General features: G+C 48.3%; 2 protein-coding genes across 6 annotated transcripts in view; one reads left to right on the top strand and one right to left on the bottom strand.

Moving 5' to 3' along the window:
- Nucleotides 1-2,822, top strand: sertm1 (serine rich and transmembrane domain containing 1). Its single transcript, XM_086132004.1, has 2 exons — nucleotides 1-91; nucleotides 2,075-2,822. The coding sequence occupies exon 2, from the start codon at nucleotides 2,076-2,078 to the stop codon at nucleotides 2,397-2,399; it is 324 nt and encodes a 107-aa protein (XP_085988130.1). The 5' UTR covers nucleotides 1-91; nucleotide 2,075; the 3' UTR covers nucleotides 2,400-2,822.
- Nucleotides 2,823-17,038, bottom strand: part of nbeaa (neurobeachin a) — a 46,619-nt gene continuing 32,403 nt past the window's right edge. For 2 of the 5 annotated variants that reach the window (XM_086131992.1, XM_086131996.1), the window contains 30 exons: nucleotides 16,665-17,011; nucleotides 16,190-16,326; nucleotides 15,928-16,082; nucleotides 15,260-15,386; nucleotides 14,814-14,933; nucleotides 13,956-14,089; nucleotides 13,104-13,165; nucleotides 11,918-11,982; nucleotides 11,663-11,771; nucleotides 11,272-11,438; nucleotides 10,912-11,036; nucleotides 9,996-10,145; nucleotides 9,448-9,584; nucleotides 9,237-9,354; nucleotides 8,544-8,646; nucleotides 8,350-8,465; nucleotides 7,900-8,012; nucleotides 7,544-7,684; nucleotides 7,241-7,360; nucleotides 7,015-7,167; nucleotides 6,770-6,934; nucleotides 6,609-6,698; nucleotides 6,164-6,356; nucleotides 5,775-5,846; nucleotides 5,522-5,677; nucleotides 5,288-5,458; nucleotides 5,107-5,208; nucleotides 4,805-5,001; nucleotides 4,232-4,383; nucleotides 2,823-4,011 (listed from right to left, as the gene is read on the bottom strand). In XM_086131992.1, the coding sequence (XP_085988118.1) occupies nucleotides 3,921-4,011; nucleotides 4,232-4,383; nucleotides 4,805-5,001; nucleotides 5,107-5,208; nucleotides 5,288-5,458; nucleotides 5,522-5,677; nucleotides 5,775-5,846; nucleotides 6,164-6,356; nucleotides 6,609-6,698; nucleotides 6,770-6,934; nucleotides 7,015-7,167; nucleotides 7,241-7,360; nucleotides 7,544-7,684; nucleotides 7,900-8,012; nucleotides 8,350-8,465; nucleotides 8,544-8,646; nucleotides 9,237-9,354; nucleotides 9,448-9,584; nucleotides 9,996-10,145; nucleotides 10,912-11,036; nucleotides 11,272-11,438; nucleotides 11,663-11,771; nucleotides 11,918-11,982; nucleotides 13,104-13,165; nucleotides 13,956-14,089; nucleotides 14,814-14,933; nucleotides 15,260-15,386; nucleotides 15,928-16,082; nucleotides 16,190-16,326; nucleotides 16,665-17,011 (4,088 nt within the window). In that variant the 3' untranslated portion in view covers nucleotides 2,823-3,920. The remainder of the gene's footprint in view (nucleotides 4,012-4,231; nucleotides 4,384-4,804; nucleotides 5,002-5,106; nucleotides 5,209-5,287; nucleotides 5,459-5,521; nucleotides 5,678-5,774; nucleotides 5,847-6,163; nucleotides 6,357-6,608; nucleotides 6,699-6,769; nucleotides 6,935-7,014; nucleotides 7,168-7,240; nucleotides 7,361-7,543; nucleotides 7,685-7,899; nucleotides 8,013-8,349; nucleotides 8,466-8,543; nucleotides 8,647-9,236; nucleotides 9,355-9,447; nucleotides 9,585-9,995; nucleotides 10,146-10,911; nucleotides 11,037-11,271; nucleotides 11,439-11,662; nucleotides 11,772-11,917; nucleotides 11,983-13,103; nucleotides 13,166-13,955; nucleotides 14,090-14,813; nucleotides 14,934-15,259; nucleotides 15,387-15,927; nucleotides 16,083-16,189; nucleotides 16,327-16,664; nucleotides 17,012-17,038) is intronic. The other 3 variants (XM_086131994.1, XM_086131993.1, XM_086131995.1) reach the window with 3 other exon arrangements.

Here is a 17,038-nt window from a genome sequence, read left to right as displayed (position 1 = left end):
GGGGAGGGGTTGGCAAGTAAAGTGTGCATCAGAGCGTCCGGGCAGAGTAAAAGGCGACATGGAGCTGGCTTGACGTCCGACATCCAATCAGGTTTGCTGAATGACTTCCTGTTGCTTCATTTCGTTTTTTTCCTTCTGAGACTATTAAATGGACGCCACTTTTACACGAGACGCTTGTGAACTTGCGTGCGCCGCATGCTGGGACATGAGTGTCGTTCATCCAATGCTGAGTGTAGTCAATCAAATAGTGTTAGCGGAGACTTACGTTTGGGGACGAAAACCAAATGTGGGCGCATGAACGACATGCTGAGAGATGGGTGTCGTTGTAGAGTCATTAGTGTGCACAGCATGCTGAGAAACGGGCGTAGTTAATCAAATGCTGAGTGCAGACAGTCAATTAGATGATATGCTGAGACACGAGTGCCATCTGAGGACTGAAATGCTGAGAGACGATTGAGGCCAGCGTATGCGCTCACAGTTGCGCACAGCACGCTGAGACATGAGTGTAGTGGTCCCTCGAATGAACGACATGCTGAGAGATAACAATAGTCACTTAAATGGATGACATGCCGGGAAAATGTGTTTGATCAATACAATGGGTAAAATGCTGAGAGACGGTCAAATGCGCGCCACATGCTGAGACATGAGTGGAGTCAATGAACTAGAAGACATGCTGAGATTATACGTGATTATTGCCAATTGAAATGATTGATATGCTGAGAGATGATTGCAATCACACGTCTGCTGAGATGCGAGTCGAAATGCTGCCGAGTCACTAAACTCTCAGTATTTGGGGCCGAGAGACGAGCGCGGTAAGAGGAAGAGGACAACATACTGACACACACGCGCACACCAAATGTCATGACATTTTGTGACACATCAATCGTCTCCATTATTCATGACGCGAGGAGCCTCTGAGGAGAAAGAGAGACTAAATATTTGTACTTGCAGAATGCCAGATTTTGTGGGCCACTGATAAGCAAAAAAAAAAAAAAAAAAAAGCATCAATCTAACCACACCGAGAGTGCCGAGAGATGATGGTGCGGTCGGCAACCAAATGGATGAAGTGCTGATAGGCAACAGTGCACACAATGCGAGATGAGTGTCGTCACTCCTGTGGATGACATGCTGAGACATTAATATCACTAAGAACCTAATGATAATGATGATCACACTAGTGCACAAAATTCACAGATAATTTGTTGTACTTAAATGGATGTTGCTGAGACACGAGTGTCATCAACGAAATGTTTGAAATGCTCGCCAATCACATGAACGACATGCTGAGACATGAGCGTCGTCAAACAAATGGGTGACATATTGAGAGGTACCGTAAGTGGAGTTAAAGGGAGGACGCTGAGACAGCAAAACTGGTGAAATGCTGGCCGCCGGTCCAGACTGTGCAGTTGCATAAGTGCTGAGAGAGGAGCATAGTCAAACTAACAAACAAAAATTTGTCGGCCATTAGAAAAAAAACAAGCTCGCTAACGCGTGCTAGGTGGCGATCACGAGTCCTTTCAAAAGGCATTGCCAGTCAAACCCGTGACCCCGAAAGCCTGGTTGCCAGGCGACAAAAAGCCTGATTAAGAGCAATTATCAAGCACTCAAGCTCACAACGAACAGGCACAGATCACAGGCAGGCAAACAACACAAGACCCCACATTTGCAACTCGCTGGAGGAGACACAGAAACGCTCAGCTGGGGACGAAAGCGTGATAATAATCAGGAAGTGACATCGTACGGACAAGATTACCTCTAAGATCAAAAGCAAGCCTTCCTGCTCTTTTGGCCTCATGTGAAGGAGGCCAAAAGACCTCCCCCTGTTGTTGCTATTCTAAAAAGCAGGATCAATTTCGCGATAGGTTCATGGACTTCCTATATGTATATTATCTCACTTGTTGACTTCCCTTCTTAAAAGATTGATCTTGTTGTCATTTTTTTTTTAATATCAGGAAAAACCTGACACTGGAACAGGGGTGTGTAGACTTTTTATATGTGCCGTACATCAGTTTGTTTGTTTTTTTTAACACTTATGAGGTTCTTGTCATGTTTTTGCTGCTGCTGGAATACCCAGGATGGACCAAACCGGTACCTCAGCGGTGGAAAACGGAACCTTCCCGCACTTCCCTCCAACATCCGTCCCCGGATCGTCATCAGGATCGGCGGTGGCGTCTCTGAGTCGAGCCGGCGGCGTCTCCGTGTACGTGTGGCTGTTCCTGGGCCTTCTGCTGTTCCTGCTCAGCCTGCTGGTCATCGCTCTCCATAGGCTGAAGAATATCATCTCGTCCTCGTCCTCTTGCTCCTCATCCTGCGGCGAGCCTCGCAGCACCTTCACCAACGTGGAGATCTGCAGCGTCTCGTCTTCGCGGCGGTCCACCGTGTCTTCGCTGTGCGCCTGAGGCTCACACACACACACACACACACACACACACACACACACACACACACACACACACACACACACACACACGGGAAAACAAATGCCAGGCCACTGCAAAGACTTCTGGGAAATGAAGGGGAACTGTCCATTAAAGGGTAATTAAATGTTTGAAAACGTTTTGTTTCACTGGCTTGTGTATACACTGCCGTCACTTTCTGGAGGCATAAAAAGCAGGATGACAGAGGATGACGTTCAATGACACTGGTCAACAGCAAATTTTAATCAGAGATGGTTTACATGAATTGACTTGACTGAGGCGCATTCGTCGGTATCTTTTCCGACCAATCAGACATATATATTTTCTCCCCCGTCAAGAGAAAAAGAGCGAAATGTGTTGCTTGTTCCAGAAGGAATGCATCAATTAAAAAGCGGAGTCAACAAATTCTTTGCATAATTTATTTTTCTTATGATTTTTTTTCCCCAACTCACACATGTCATATTTTACATCTTTGCAATAAAACATGAATACAATAGTTTTTAAGGGTTTCATAGATCCAAAAATATTTCAACTTTTTTTTTTCTTCCTTTGTCGGTTTTTGGATATGTGTGTGTGTGTGTGTGTGTGTGTGTGTAGCTAGAGTTACGTGTATGTGCGTCCAACGCCGGTCGTACGCACGCTCGTTGTCATATTGCTGTAAAGTCTTCACATGTGAGCGTTTAAATACAAACATCGATGCACAAAGAATTCATCCCGCCGGCCCCGGACGAGAAGGAACAGAAAGAATCCGGCCCATCGTAAGAGTCATCGCAATCATAACAATTAAAGCCCCCTGTGAAAAGGCAATAAGAAACAAAGCCTAAACATAAATAATGATGTGTGATTGGTGCAAAGTGCAAATAGAAAACAAACTAATAAGGATTTTTTTTTTAAAATAATGTGAGCACGTGGGCCGGAAAAAAAAAAAAGACTTTTTATGTACATATTTGACATGACGACCACTAAATGTTGAGGGGGGGGGGAGCGAAGTTGAAATCAGAAGTGTTTGTGTGCATGGGAGGGGTGGGGGTCTTCATCGTTGTCAGTAACACAGTAATATCTCCGGCAAAAACAATTACCATCTTTAACTTTCTTACCATTGTCGTCATGGTCGCCGTTCTTGTTATTACATATGTTTCAGATAACAACAAAAATGAAAGGACGCACACACCCAAAAAAAAAAAAAAAAAAAAAGAGGCAGAGTTGTATTTACATTTAAGTAAAAGAATCAAAATCGTAAAAGGAACCGAAAGGCGGATCGTCTCCGCGAAGAGTGTTCGGCTCACTGAAGCGTTAAAGCAGAACCCCCCCAAACCCAGAACCTGACCCGCCAGCACCAGCGACCAATCCGCACTCCGATGGGTGTCGTCGTCTTTGGGCTCGGGTGTGTGTGTGTGTGTCTGTGTGTGTGTGTGTGTGTGAGACAGTAGACAGAGTCCTGTCTACGGAACCAGGACGTCAAGTCTTCTTCTTGTGTACCTGGAGTGTCGCTTTGCCGCGGCCTCAGTAGCGGTTCTGATGCTCGTAGTGCCAGCGGTTGAAGTCGATGTTGAACGCCACAATGCTGCCAGACGCCATCCCGGTGATTAACGTTCTGTGGCAAAAAACACAAAGTCAGGCGACGGTTTCCCTCGTAATAGTTTTCGGATTCGAGTAACCGTTTCCATCGCAACAATTGAATAGTAACAGCAATAACAAAACATTATCCGTAGCAACGGGTATCTCAGCAAGTTTCTTCCCTTAGTTTTGTTTTTTGTTTATCTCTTAACTGGAATGGAACAGCACTAAGGGATGGCGTGGTCGCCCGTGGTTACCTCTGGTCGTGCGACAGGTCCATGGCGCGGATGCCGGCGTCACATCCCGGGTAGATGTAGAGCTGCTTGAAATCGCAAGCCTGCCACACCTCCACCACGCCGTTGTCGCCGCCCGTCACCAGATTTTGCCCGTCGCTGCTCAGCAGGATGGCCTGGCGGGACGGAAGCGGAGGAGTTTGACTGAAGGTTAAAAGCGGTCGCCTCCGGCGATACAATTACATTTCGTGCGATATGTGGCTCATTGCAATGATTCCATATGATTCAAAAACACGATGTGGCTAATCCGAAACGATGTAATAATGACAAAAAAAGAAATAAACAAATTCGCTCATCTAGAACGATACGATTCAATGCAAGAACAATATTTGGCTGATATGCAACCATATGATTCGATTCCAGGATGATATTTGGCTCGTTGAATAAACAACGTGATTTATGAAGTACAGCTGCCTCATCCGGAATAACATTAATTTCTAGGTAATTTTTCCTGGTCTAGAACAACAACAAAAAAGGCTATCTGGCGAATCTGGAACGATACGAGAGCAATAGTTTCAAGCCGGCGTTGAGGCTCACCCGCGTGGAGTCGTTGACTTCCATCTGAGCCAGGAGCTTGCCGTTGATGCTGAAGTTGCAAAAGCGCCCTCGATCGTAGTAGATAATGCAGTGGCCTTCGCTGGACACCGAGATCAGACGAGGCTGCCGGCACAGCTCGGGACCCTCCAGGGCCCTCAGGAGGTCCCCCGTGATGGTGTGGACCAGGCAGGGACCCTCTAAAAAGACGCAAGACGCATATTTAGACGCAAATCACTCAATTAAAAACCAATACATCGAAAATCGGCATCCTCGTGAACCCTCCACGCTACAATTCAATTTACCTTTGGCCCCGCTGATGACCAATCCCAGCTCGGCGCAGACAGACACGCACACCACCTCGTGGTCGTGTCCCGTCAGGACGGCCCGGGGGGCGGGATAGTCACCTGCAGTTAAAATGGGGGGAAAAAAAGGGTTCATTTGGAGTTGAGACTCTCTTAGTAGTGTCTAGAGTCCAGCACTTACTGTTGTTGGGGTTGTCCCCGATAATGTGGTGCCGCCCGCTCCAGTACCACAGAAGAAGAGTGGCGTCCCGGGAACCCGACACGATGTAACAGTCTCCCCCGATGTAGGACTCGGACCGGGCCAGACACGTCACAACGTCCCAGTGGCCAAACACGATCTGAGTCAGTTTCCCTTTGGGGGAGCGTGAAGGGTTTAAAAGGCGGTTCGGAGCCGAAAGCGTCCGATGGGTCGTACCGGTCTCGGTGGAGTAGACGCGGAAGCTCTTGTCCCAGAAGCCGCACACCAGGATGTAACGGTTGTCGGCCGTCACCACGAAGCAGTGCGTGTTGATCTGGATGCTCTGGTCCACCAGGTCCGTGATCTGACGCTTGTTGGTGCCGGAGTTGTTGGCTGGACGCAACCGCACGGACACTTTCATGACATCACTGCCCCTTTGAAGAGAGGCTCTCTTTTGACGGGCTGAATACGAGAAGAGAAGCGGGCTGACCTATGAGAGGGTCCATCTCGATGGGAAGGTGGTGCGCCTGTTCCAGGGAATATCCCGGCGCGCCTCGCAGGCCTGGAAACGGTCCAACACAACACATTTAAACAATTTGGTAAGTTATTTGGCAATCGGCTTCCCTTCAACGATATTCCGGTCATCTCGAATGATACGATTTCATTCAACAACACCAAGCAGCTCATCCGGAACAACCCAGACCAATATTTGGAATATTTAGCTCATCCCAGCCTACCTTGTAGGCTCCAATTTGACACCCCAACAAAATTTGTCTTCTCCTCAAATGAACTACGCAACTCAAGAACGTGCTCGTCTCCTCTCGAACGACAGCTGCACGTAAGCGGCTCAGTAATTCCGGTGCGGACAGACTGACTGACCGACGGTGTTGTGCCAGCGGTTGACGGCAAAGAGGCGGCTGCACGTGACCGTGACGGCGGCGGGGATGCTGAGGTGAGGCAGCGTGTTGGCCGCCACGTGGGTGACGGGAGAGTTGGACGGGAACTTGAGCACCATGATCACGTCTTGCTGCATCTGATCCTTAAACATCAGAGGACTCTGAGGAAGGAAACACTGGTGAGACAGACAGAGAGAGGCAGGAAGAGGAAGAGGAGGATGAAGGGGGGGACGGAAATGGAGGAAGAGACAGACCCAGGCGGGAAAGGGGGGAGAGGAGGAGGGGGGAGGGTGGGAAAAAGGCAAGATTAGTGGGAGATGAGGGTCACAGCGGGTTCACACCAAGGAGCAAGGGATCGGGTCGACATGGAGGAAGAGTAGAGGCTAAACGGCATGTGTGCGTGTGTAGAAATGGTCGCCGAGTCTCACCAGGTGCATGGCAGAGGATCGAGGTGGGTGTGGCTCAATCAACAGCTGCGACGGGATCTGCCCGCACGCCTGAATCTGCGCCTCCATCACCTGCACGGACACAGTAGGGTCAGCCTAGAGCACCGTAGCGCCTCAACGGGTTGCGGCGACTGATTGCCGACCTCCCGTTGCGCTGCGTCCAGGATGTCCAGGTTGACGGCCCCCTCGTAGGACAGGAAGTTGAAGACGTTGAGCGCCCGCACGGCCTCGGGGCCCCGCTGCTTGTATCCGAAGATCAGGTCGATCCATTGGTGGAGCTGGCACGACACGAACTCACTCTCCAGCGCCTAAACGGGTAGGCGGGAAGGAAGTATTTTGGGACCGCGCCGCTGCAAGATGCGCGATGCTACGAGAAAAGCCGTCTCACCATGCGGTTGATGCGCACAAAATCTTCGGGCTTCTTGGCCCAGACGGGCAACTCCACGTCGCAGACGGGCAGCCCGTCGTCGCGCACGCCCAGCTCGTACTCGTTGCTGTTGACGAACATCTCGGGCAGGTAGTAAAACTCGGGTATCAGCTCCTGCGGGACCACCACAGTGCCGTCAGAGGGGGTACCCACCTAAGGGACCGGACGCCTCGACGGGCCGCCTTACGGTCACGTCCGCCGTGTCCCTCTGACAGTTCCTCCACGAACGGCCGATGCCCGAGAAGGTGCGGTCGGCGTGGTCGAACTTGCCGTCGTTGGCGTTGATGAAGAAGGTGGTGAACGGCTCCTGCGGACACAAACGCACGTCAAGTCACATTTTAAAGTCCCTATAAAGAGACAATAATTGTCCTCTGAATTGGATTGAATTGAATCACATTTAAAATCAATCCCGTGTCAAGTTTAAGAGGTAAATGCGTGGATTTCCTCTGAGCAGACTGCGGCCATGGCGTGCGCCAAGACTGTGACTTACTATTCTGAGCATCCACATGAGGGTTGAGTGCGCCGTGGAGTAGAGGGTGGCGTAGTGGTCAGGGGACGAGCTGTCGTCATCCCACGTCTCGTAGCGCTCGGCGTAGAACGCGGCCCGCTTGGGGTTCAGAGCACCGATGGGCTAAAGAAAGAAAACTAGTGTTATTAAAAAAAAAAAAAAAAAAAAAAAAAAAAAACTGTACTATGGATTTTGGCCAGTAGAGGGTGCCCCACCAATGTATTTTTGAGCATAGCTTCAGAATTTCTTCTGTCTCTACACCAGCAGCACTTTTGACTTTTCGCAGCTAACGAGTTGCTGTGACATAACGGTGCGTGGAAGCGTAAGAGCGCTCTAACCTTGGAAAGATCTCGGAAGTTGCCGGGCAACGTGAGATCCAGTTCCTCGGAGTCGTAATTGGTCAGCACCCAGGGGAAGACGGGGTACTGGTTCAGGTCGTTGTACGTCCTCCCTGCGGATGCCAACATCACGCGCGGCTCGTTAGAGTGCGCCTCATTAGCGAGCTTTCAACGGCAGTGAAGGATTACGTAATGTGACATTTCTTTGATCGAAATTGCCTGCCTCGTCCAAAAACAAGTATGCAAAGTTTATTCTAGGCCTTTTAGGAAAGCGTGTATGACTTGAAGACTTGAACTTTACAGAAAAAATGTTTGCGAGGTTTGAAGATTCAAAATAATCTTTGTTTATAAATAATGAGTTTCTGGTTTCTTTGAATACTCCGAACTGTCTTACAACCGTATGAAACAAACAAACAAAAAAAAAATGGTATGCTAGCTTGTTGTGCTAACCTGCAATGGTGTTGAGGAACATGAGGTACTCAAAGTTGGAGATCTCCCTGCGCTGCCAACGCTGCGTCATGTTGGACGACTTGAAGAGCTGACGCGGCGTGGCCAACGAGATCCGCCTACACGCGAACATCACAAACACAGGTCTGTGGTGAAAGACAACAAGATAAGGTCGCCCATTAGCAGCCCGCACCTACCTGGCTTGAGGCAGACCGTAACTAGTTCCGACGCCCACCCGGGGGAGGCTGTAGACTACCCGCTTGACTGTGGCCTGGTCGGGAAAGTTGAACATCACCGATGCTGACGAGGAAGAGGGCGATCATTACTAATCACAAAGATGATATCTTTTTTAACAGACAAATGTACCCTGAACACCAAAACGGTCGACTTCCTGTGTGCTGTTTACAAGCACGGCTACTTGAATGAATTTTTTGTGGTTACACTCATGATAGACAAATTTGGTGCACCCGAAACATGGCCGACTTCCTGTGTCTTGCCAGTTATGGCTTTTTGTGGGTCTACTTATTATAGACATGCTTAACAAATCTCATGTTGCTAAGACTTCAAATATTGATGAATCAAACCATCCTCATGCAAAATGCCCAAACTGACCCTAAAAAGGCCACGTTAAACCAAAATGGCAGGCTTACTAAGTCTTTCTGGATAGGCTCCTTGAGAATTTTTTGCCAATCTGCTCAAAATAAACATGCCTACCAAATTTCAAAGCTTGCTTTGGGGGCTGAATTTTCTCAATGAACGGTGACTCAAACTTGGCCAAAATGCCACTAAAATGAAGACCTTGAAACCAAAATGGCTGACTTCCTGTTTGCTGTTTACAGCATGGGGAATTTTGTGTGGCCTAAATTGGGCGTTCTAAACGACAATCTTACTTCTGTTGGCCATGAAGACCTCCAGACCCGTGTTGTGCAGCAAGTAGCGCCGGGAAAACACGGCTCGGATCTCGCTGAACATCCACTTGCCGTGCAGACCCTCCGAGTAGGCCAGCACCTGCGCACACAAAGAGAACGTGACGACAAAAACATGACAAGGATGCCAGCCAGGTCTGTCCGGGCCACGCGGCTTGCGTCTGCGCATCCTCACCTTGGCGTCAGCCTTCTTGAAGGCGGGGTCGTCCTCGTCCACCTCGAAGTAGATCTCCGTGGTGGTGATGGAAAGCGTTCCGCGGGCCACCACCACCGGCGCCACCAGCTGGGCCGGCGTGCTTAGCACCACTGGGCCTGCAAGGGGGCGACGTCGCAAAAGTTACCTTGAAGTCAAAGTCAAGTTGGCGGGTCGGTGCTGATCAGTATCGCTGACGTTTGTTTTGTGATGTTTGTCCATCTCAGTGGAAAAACAAAGTTGTTAGTTCGGTTGTTTTTTTTTTTTTAATCATTTTTGCAATTTAAAAACATTCTCTAACCAACTTCAATCAAAACGTTGTCATTTGTGTGATTAATCGATCGAAAAAAATGATTGCGTTAATAACCATCATCTGTTCTACGGTTAGTCGGCTAACACTTGAAACCAGCCCAACTTGCCTCTGGAAGTAAAAAGTCGGGGTCGGAAAGGCACTAGAAATAAAAGACGGTCCAGTCACCAGGGGGCGCCGAGAGCCGGCGAGCGCTCGCGGGCCACTGCGTGCGCCTTACCTGCCAGGTTGTCGATCTCTTTCTCCTGCAGTAGGCTGACAGCGTCGTCGTCACCCTCCAGCATCAACTCGGCCTCCGGGTTCTGCGCCACCACCGATTGGCTGCGAAAGGTCTTCTTGGACTTGACGCCATCCTCCTCTTCCTCCGTGCCTGTTTATCGAGAAGACGTGACGCGTGAGGCGCTTGTACGAACAGTAAGAGAGACAAACATCCGGGCTGCTTTGAGCTTCATAATTGTTGAGATTGGTGACACTTTTGAACTAGGTTCTCTTTTGTGATTGTATCGTTATATGAAGAGCTATAGACAAAATAATTACACATCTGGCACACTCTCCAAGACCTCTAATTTGAGGTGTTCGAGGTGTGTGTTTTACTGAAAATAGATTTCTGACACTATGAGTTCCATTTTTCATCTTAGCGATACATTTTGGGGATATGATGTTATTTTATAAGGACGCATTGACACAATAATAACAAATGCGGGAACCCCTGATTAAGACCCTTAAGTTGAGATATGACTCAATGCTGTTTGTTGACAATTGATTTTTGGGGCGCAATTATGAATCATCTTTTTGAGCTTGAAAGACTTCATTTGGATGTCATCATTTGAGGGTTTTATTGAAAAAAAAAAAAAAAAAAAACCTCGAGATCTGGAGAGCCGTCTTTAAGATGTCGAGTTTGAGTCATGGCTTGAGGTGGTTTGTTCCAAATGGGTTTTTGGATCAAATTATAGGTGAACAAAGCCAATCAGCGATTTAACTTCTCCAACCGAGTTTGGAGACGATTGAAAATTGGAAAATTGAGGGATAACAATTTTTTGGGGGAGGGGGGTGTGTGCTTGACATTGTCGCGCCCTTAAAATTTGACCCCGGGGGGGCTTTAAACGTTGCCAAGTAACAAGACCTGTGAAACTGACCGTAGTCATCGAGACATTTGAGCGCCACATCGGCATGCGTGGAACCGAAGGCGTTTCTCACAAATCTCCGCCTCCTGCGCAAGTCATCCTCCCAATAGTCCAGACGCCAGAAGTCGTGCAATTGGCTAAAAATCAAACAAGGGGGAAAGAGACAATCAGGGTCAGGTCAGAAAAGATTTTGAGCCTGTGGTAAAAATGGACTGAAAAGACGTGACATTTGGAGATTAAGGTCACATTTCTCTACACTCATACTAATCATGACAAAGAACAGCGTGAAAAAATAAAAATAAAACCGTGGCTAATGAGTCACATGCTGCTTCACCAGTGCCAGTGCAGCGCGAGGTCTGCCTAAAGACTGACCTCTGCGACATGGCGCCCCAAGCTCCGTGCTTATTGGTCAGGATGTTGAGGATCTTCTGCTTCAGCTGGTTGGCGGTCACGTGGTCTCGGTGTTTAGCGGCGCTGATCAGGTGGTCGCACATCTTCTCCTCCTCGCGACGATCGGCGGCGTACTGGGCACAGTTCGACTGCAAAGACATTTCATGGAAACGTTTGCGTAAGGAGAAAATGTTCGATTATTCAAGGTGAAATGACTTCTCTATTGACAGAAAAGTCAAATTGTGCGAGATTCAAACTCGGCTGGCTGCATACAAGTAGAAGACCCCCCCCCACCCCAAACATATTTGAAAATGTGTATCATAAACATGTACGGTAAATCCTTCGCGCCAGAGGGCGGCGGCGGCGCACGTACCTCAAACTCCGCATGCTTGTGCACGTCTTCTGCTCGCTGGCGGTTCAAGATAAACTCGGCCTCGTTGGCCACGCGCACGATGTGATCCTTCATGGCGTGACATAGAAGTCTGACAACACACAGGCACACTGTTAAAGGCTGCAAGGACACACGCCTCAAGCTGACAGATCGGGACTTCCCAGTTATTGAGAAGCCTGTATTGCAGTTAAGAAAAAAAAAAAAAAAAGCGTCATTTACAAAATGTACTGAATTTACCTTCCTTCATTGATAAGCTCAATGAAAGCCAGTCCTGCGTTCTTCTGGATGGAATTTTGCCATTCCTATAACGCAATAAACATACATTTGCATCTTTTTTTTATGTCAAAGAGGAAGACAATGAACAAGGGCTGCTTTTTGGCCGTCACCGTGGAGGGCGGGAAGTTGCTAAGAGCTGCTATGAGTGCTGCACATTAGCTTGATGCCAATGGAGCTTTTTAGGGTCTCCAAGGACACGCGAGGGAGAGCATCTCACTTTACGTGATCGATATTTGGGATCGGGTTTCCTCTCCTGGGCCTCTAATGGCGGGAAGGCCGGAGCCTGCCCGGGTAACACTACACGAGTGGGGATGAGGAGGAGGAGGAGGAGCAAGCTGAAAGGCAGAAACAGATGGACCCTGGTAGACCACATCGGGATGGAGCTCCAGACAAGAACATGGAAGAAGTCAGTAGGTGGAAAGCTTAAGCGGCATTTTCAGAAGAAAAAGAGCAAAACCAGCATGGGGGGGGGTAAGTTCCTTTTCAAATGAATAAATTACCGGTATTAGCATCATTGTTGTTTCCCGTCACAATACATAGTCTTTCTCGGTGTTGTGTTTGATCACCATATTTCATTTGATAACATTTTTGAGATCGTACATTGTCATTGAGAATTTGGCGATTTCAAATGATTGCAATTGCATTCAATTAAGTTATATGACATCGAGCTGGTTTCAGTCATATTGCGATTCTTTTGCTGATTGGCTGAGAGAAGTCACATGGTTCAGGGCCATTTTAAAATTCTATTTATGTTCCAAATAAAAATGAAAGTAAAAGGTTATATTTGGTTGGATGAAAAACGGCACATTTTTGGCTTGCCCGTTTTAAAAACTATTTTTTGTGGGAAATTTTTCCCTGAAATTTGCATTGACAAGCCATTTATTTCATTACATTTTTTTTAGTTCTTTGTTCCATTTTATTTTAGGAAGAAATTTTAATGGTTGAAGAAGCGATTTTGCATCTGTAGCCCCATCAAGACTGTCTTGGAGGACATACATATTGTATTACATCTGCAATGCGCCGCTTAGACACATGCTGCAGGGCTGATCAATGACCACGAAGGCCTCTCACACTGATTTGAGAGCAGCACTCATCATCATATAAGAACTGACCCGAGAGCAGTCGAGTTCACCTGAAAAAAACTGACCTGAGAGCAGAGCAGCATGACAAGCTCCACCACCGACGTGCTGGACTTCATACACACCAGACCTGCAGTGCGTGGAGACACTTGGTCACAAGCCTTCCGGATCACACACACACGCACACACACACGCACACGCACGCTCTCTGTAGGCAGTGCCCAAAATATCATCTGTAGTTGTCCAAATTGAAGAGTTTATAAAAAGCATGCAACAGAGAAGACAAAACAAACAAGATCAGAGGAGGAGAGGGAGGAGGAAAGAAGCCAGGAAGAAAAGATGAGAAGAGGAAGAAGACGTGAACAGTGGAGGACAAGAACAGGACGCCAAGAAGCGGGTGAACAGCAGGAGAAGTGAAAGAGTCATTTTTTTAAAGTCATGGTAATAATAATAATAATATGGCTAGCATTAGCTGAAGCTACACTTGACAAGAAAGGACGTTATACCTGCTTGGTGAATGAGTGAAACAGCCAGCTCGAAGACGAAACGATACTCATTCTGTCACTCAAACACTCATTCGTCACCTTAGTGACATACACCCATTCACAAACCTATAAACTCACTCACCGAGTTCACCTGTCATTAATTCACCAACCACTCACTCACTCACTCACTCACTCACTCACTCACTCACTCACGCAATAGCCTCACTCGTTCACCTCTCCAGTCATTTGTCAACTTGCCCACTCACAAATATGCACTCGCTCACTCGTTCACTAACCTATCCAGTCATTCATCTATCCACCCACTAACTCACCTATTCAATTATTCACTCACTCACTCACTCACTCAGACTGTGAGTGGAGACGGTGGCCGTGCGAGGGCAGACGCGTAGAGTAGTAAGGTTTGTTGTACAGCACCTGTACCTTCAATGAGCAGCTCCTGCCCATGACTCCCCAGCAGCGTGCGCGACAGGAAGGGCGCAAAGTCCACAAAAATTTCCCTCAAAAGCGGCGCCACCTTCTCCAGGGCTCGTTCCAGCTTGGTGGTGATGCTGTAAGGGGGGGGGGGGGGGGGGGCACAGCGAATCAGCGTTAGCCTGCTGGTGATGTCATAGTCGGTGGGGGGGGGGGGGCATGCGAGGCGGGGTGCGCATGAGGCAAAACAAAAGGCAGGAAAGACGCACACGCACTGGCTGACACGGCTTTCAAAACAAATGACTTTTTTTTTCATAATACCCATTTTATTTTAATTGATTTTATATATCAGCTGGATAGTTTTTTTATTCTTTAATTGGCTGATTGTGAATAAAATATCCAAACATATAAACTAAATTTTATTTATACTTTGAGAAATTATTTAGTTCAATTAAATTAAAAAAAAAAAAAAAACGCAAAAATTGTAAAACAAACAATATCACACATACCGTACGCAACTATTTAAAAATATATATTTTTCTATTTATATTATTAATTTTTATATTATTCTGTTTATTAAAAATTCCACCTGTCCGTTTTAAAAATCAAATCTAGGCCTGAATAAGCACAACACCTGGAGTACCTCTGCTTGGTAATGTACACTACCGCCACCTGCTGGACTGGGGTAGAACTGCAATGATGCTAACTTTAGATTCAGACAATTTGATGGCAATATATCAGTACCTGGATTGAATGGGTTAAAATATATACTTTTGCTTGTGTGAATGCATATGGTGAAGGTTAATGGGGCATGGTAGAGGTACGGGGGTAGGGGGGCACATGGCGGAGCGTATTCCTTGCCTAAAACACTGTCCTGCATCTCGAGGGGCTGCCTGGAAGCCTGCCAGAGAGCTAAAAGACTTGAGCTCAGGGGGCGTCTGACCGCTGCGCAACGCACACTGCGCCACCTCACAATAGGCACTGCAACACAAACACACACACGCATACACGCACGCACATGATTAAGGGACGTGCGCGACAGGCAAACATCACAGAATGCTGACTCATTGCCAACCATGTGACATCACAAAATGTTAACCAATGGGCAAACATTACACAACGTTGTTGTCTGTATACGTTTCCATGAGTTCGTTCGTCTAAAATTTGCATGCGTCCTTTTTGCAAGGGGAGAATGAGGACCGATGAGAGAAGCGAGAGCAGGTTAAGCAGGAAGTAAACAAAACAAACTGAAGCCATATGAGGAAGAGCAAGAAAGGGGTGGAAACAGGGTTAAGGTGCTTTCTGACCTCATGTTCTCCACGGTGTCTTCAGGCATGGGCGCCACCGTCTGGACGGCGGGCAGATTCTTGCTGGTGGCGCCATTCACAAACGACGACGACGAAGACGATGAGGACGACGCAGAGTCTGCGGCGCCTGGGCAAGACGGACAGACGGATGGACAAAAAGGACGGGAAGGAGAAGAACACGTAAGTAACAATGTGGTGAATGTGAGTTGCAGTACATGGGTAAATTCATTTTTTAAATCACAACTAACAATAAAATTGCAGTTGATTAAAAGTAAACAACCAACTGACTACATCATTACAAATGATCAATCGATTAAAAAAAAAAAAAAGAAGCAAATAATTCAAATAACTCACAACAGAAAGTCATGTAAAACCAAAAAAATTGAATGCTGATAGAATTCCAATTTGCTGCTGCTCTCCCTCTTAATGTGGCTTGCTTCCTTCGCGGTTAGTGCAGACAGCGCGGCGATCAATAGAAACAAATCCATGCGAGGGAGCTCGATTACGCGCCTCGGCTGCACACCGCCGCACGTCTGACTAACACCGTGTCCGATGGATCTGCTCATTAGCATTCTGTCAGCTGACGCGCTGACCCGCACTCTATCCGATTCTGAGCGCAAACGCATTTTTAGACGGGTGTATGCATATATTTGGATGTGCCCGTTCACCTGTGGTGTTGATCATGCTCTTGGGCGTCGCCGTGGCGGCGGCGAAGATGTTCGGCGTGCTGCCGGCGCTGGCGGCGCCCCCGGTGGTGGGCGTGCCCACCGTATTGACGGAGAGGCTGCCGGGTGGCGGCTTCTTCACCGGAACCACGACGCTCCTGTGAGACAGACAGAGTGGTTACTATTGATGAGGAGATGAACGCGGCGGTTCCGAAAGAGCATTGATTTGCTGTCGGATGCTAGACCGACCAGGGAGGAAACCAACCTATCAAAGGAGTGGAACTGCATGGGCAGCATGGGGTGGGTCTTCAGGGCGGGATCGGGGTGGTATGGCGTCGGGCCGGACTCTTGGCCCGAATCGCCGCCATCCAACGGAGCGGCCACCAGGCTCTTCAGGATCTCCTGCAACGGAGACAGACATGCTGTGTTGTTACGCATGGAACTTGCGACAACTCCAAGCAACGGGTGCAATTCATTCGGGGGTGCTGCCTAAACGGGCTGCAGTAGAACTCAAAACGGTAGGTAGGGGGTGACATTGTTGCAAAAATGTTAACAGCTGAGTTTCCTCAGGCCGGTGAAGTTAGCCTGCCTCAAAGGGCTGCTGTGGACCTTTCGTGGGTATCTTAACAGTTAATATACTGTATGTCTAACATGCAAGTAGTTTCGGTTAGCGCATCAATACGTGATGCATTGTAACACTCAGCTCTGAGCTTCAGGCTTTTCCCAGCGATGTTTGTCACCTTGACGTTGATGCCTTTATTGGTCTGGCTGATACTGGAAATGGACGAAGGGGGCGCCTGTCCGGCGTTGGGGTTGCGGGGGGAGTCTAGAAGGTTCTCCTGCGACCTCCTGACGTCCGACAGACTACACAGCAGGTCGGCCTGGCCGCCGCCCATGTCGCGGTCCCTGTCCGTCTCCCGCCCCACCAGGCCCAGACCGAGTCCCAGGCCCATCTCGGAGCCGTTGAGGGATCCGCCCACGTGGCCTTCCTCGCCGATGCCAGAGTCCGTGTGGGGCAGGCCGGCGCGCGGGGAGTCGTCCGCGGGGGTGGCCGTCTGCTTGTCGGAGAAGGCCGAGGATGGGTGCTCTGAAGCCGCGAGGAAGAAATAATGAG

Source organism: Hippocampus guttulatus, chromosome 15 (genome assembly GCF_054856545.1).
Source record: "Hippocampus guttulatus isolate MCC_2025c chromosome 15, RoL_Hgut_1.0, whole genome shotgun sequence".
Taxonomy (NCBI): domain Eukaryota; kingdom Metazoa; phylum Chordata; class Actinopteri; order Syngnathiformes; family Syngnathidae; genus Hippocampus; species Hippocampus guttulatus.
The sequence above is the reverse complement of the archived record's forward strand: the minus strand, read 5'-3'. Positions and strand labels throughout refer to the sequence as shown.